The sequence below is a fragment of the Pangasianodon hypophthalmus genome, chromosome 17, assembly GCF_027358585.1.
Source record: "Pangasianodon hypophthalmus isolate fPanHyp1 chromosome 17, fPanHyp1.pri, whole genome shotgun sequence".
NCBI lineage: Eukaryota > Metazoa > Chordata > Actinopteri > Siluriformes > Pangasiidae > Pangasianodon > Pangasianodon hypophthalmus.
Window position 1 is genome coordinate 9466106 of NC_069726.1, and position 1513 is coordinate 9467618.

The 1513-nt window shown below is 34.9% G+C and overlaps 1 protein-coding gene across 1 annotated transcript; it reads right to left on the reverse strand.

The window, feature by feature from the left end:
• On the reverse strand, positions 1-1095 carry LOC128321007 (olfactory receptor 1-like). The gene has a single exon (XM_053241500.1). The coding sequence runs from the start codon at positions 1080-1082 to the stop codon at positions 117-119; it is 966 nt and encodes a 321-aa protein (XP_053097475.1). The 5' UTR covers positions 1083-1095; the 3' UTR covers positions 1-116.
• Between the last annotated feature and the right edge of the window lie 418 nt (positions 1096-1513).

Sequence of the window (1513 nt, forward strand, 5' to 3'; positions counted from 1 at the left end):
TTAATAGCAGAAACAATGATAACTAAATACATTCCACTTTTGTTTAATTTAAGATACACTTATTGTGGCATTTTAATTCATCATAATTTTATTTACAGCTCTTTCCATTGCAATGTTCATCTTGCATGTTTGTAGAGTAATTTAATAGCCTGCATGACCTCCTCTGTCTTTAACGTATATATGATGGGGTTTAGCATAGGTGGAATAGTTTGTGTCAGGACAGTATTAATTATCCTGATATTTGTGTCTATACGTGTGGTAAGAGCTACAGTATAAACACTAATTATTGGTAGATAAAACATGGCCACTAATATAAGATGTGATGTGCAGGTTTTCATAGCTTTGACTTGCTCAACACCACGTGCAATCTTCCGTAATGCAAAACCAATACAAACATATGAGGCAATTATTAGTATTAATGGAAAGTAAAGCAGGGTAGCAGTACAGACGTTGCCCATTATAGAATTTATGGTATTATCATTACAGGCTAATTTGTATATAGGGCCATGATCACAGAAATAACTATAAACTGTTGTAGATCTACAGAAGGACAATCTGGTAATTAGAGCCACAAGGACAGCATTGACACTCACAGATAGAACCCACATGACACCAATAATGAAAATCATTGCTGCTTTGGTGACAATAGCATGATACCTTAGAGGAAAACATATAGCAATTAGTCTGTCATAGGCTAAAGCAAGCAAAGTAAGACACTGCAGAGTCATAAAGCAATAAACAAAAAACATGTTTGACAAACAGGCTTCGTAGGATATACTCTGATTATCAAACAGAAACATGTCCAGGAGCTTTGGAATAAGAGCAGAGCTTCCACACAGATCAGAGAGAGCCAAGTTGAAGACAGCTATATACTTGGCTGTGTGTAAACTGCGTGCCAGGTAGATGGTGCCCATTATAAAAGAATTCCCCAAAAAGGTCACAATATACACAAAGCAAAGAAACAAATAATAGTACTTTGCATGTGGGATATTGTAAAGTCCAGTGATGTAAAATGTGGAGGGGCGAATAAATGTTGCATTTGTTGATGTTACTGAATGAATGGAAGAAATGTTATCAGCCATCTGGCTGCTAGAATTAACACCTATGAAAAATCAAATATTAACATGACTTGAGTGCAAACCCCATAAATTAATTTACATCTAAATATTAATGAAATATTGCAGTGAAAACTAGTCTCCCTAAATCAAGAAGAAATGTTTTATTTTATATATATATTTTATTATTAATGACAGCATATCAGTACAAGTGGAAACAACTATTGTTTTAATACTGTACCTTGTGCAGACGAAACAGTTTGCCAGCCGTACATAAATGTCAGGCATATTTATGTATGATTGTGATGACATCATTCCTTGTAGTAGTACCCTGTTTGCTTTTCTTTGCCATTCTAATTGCAATGTATTCCTCTGAGATATCATACCGTCACCAAAACAAACAGCTCCGAATTGTAGCTCTGATTCCTAGACTGTCCTTCTGTACATAAACCAAAGTT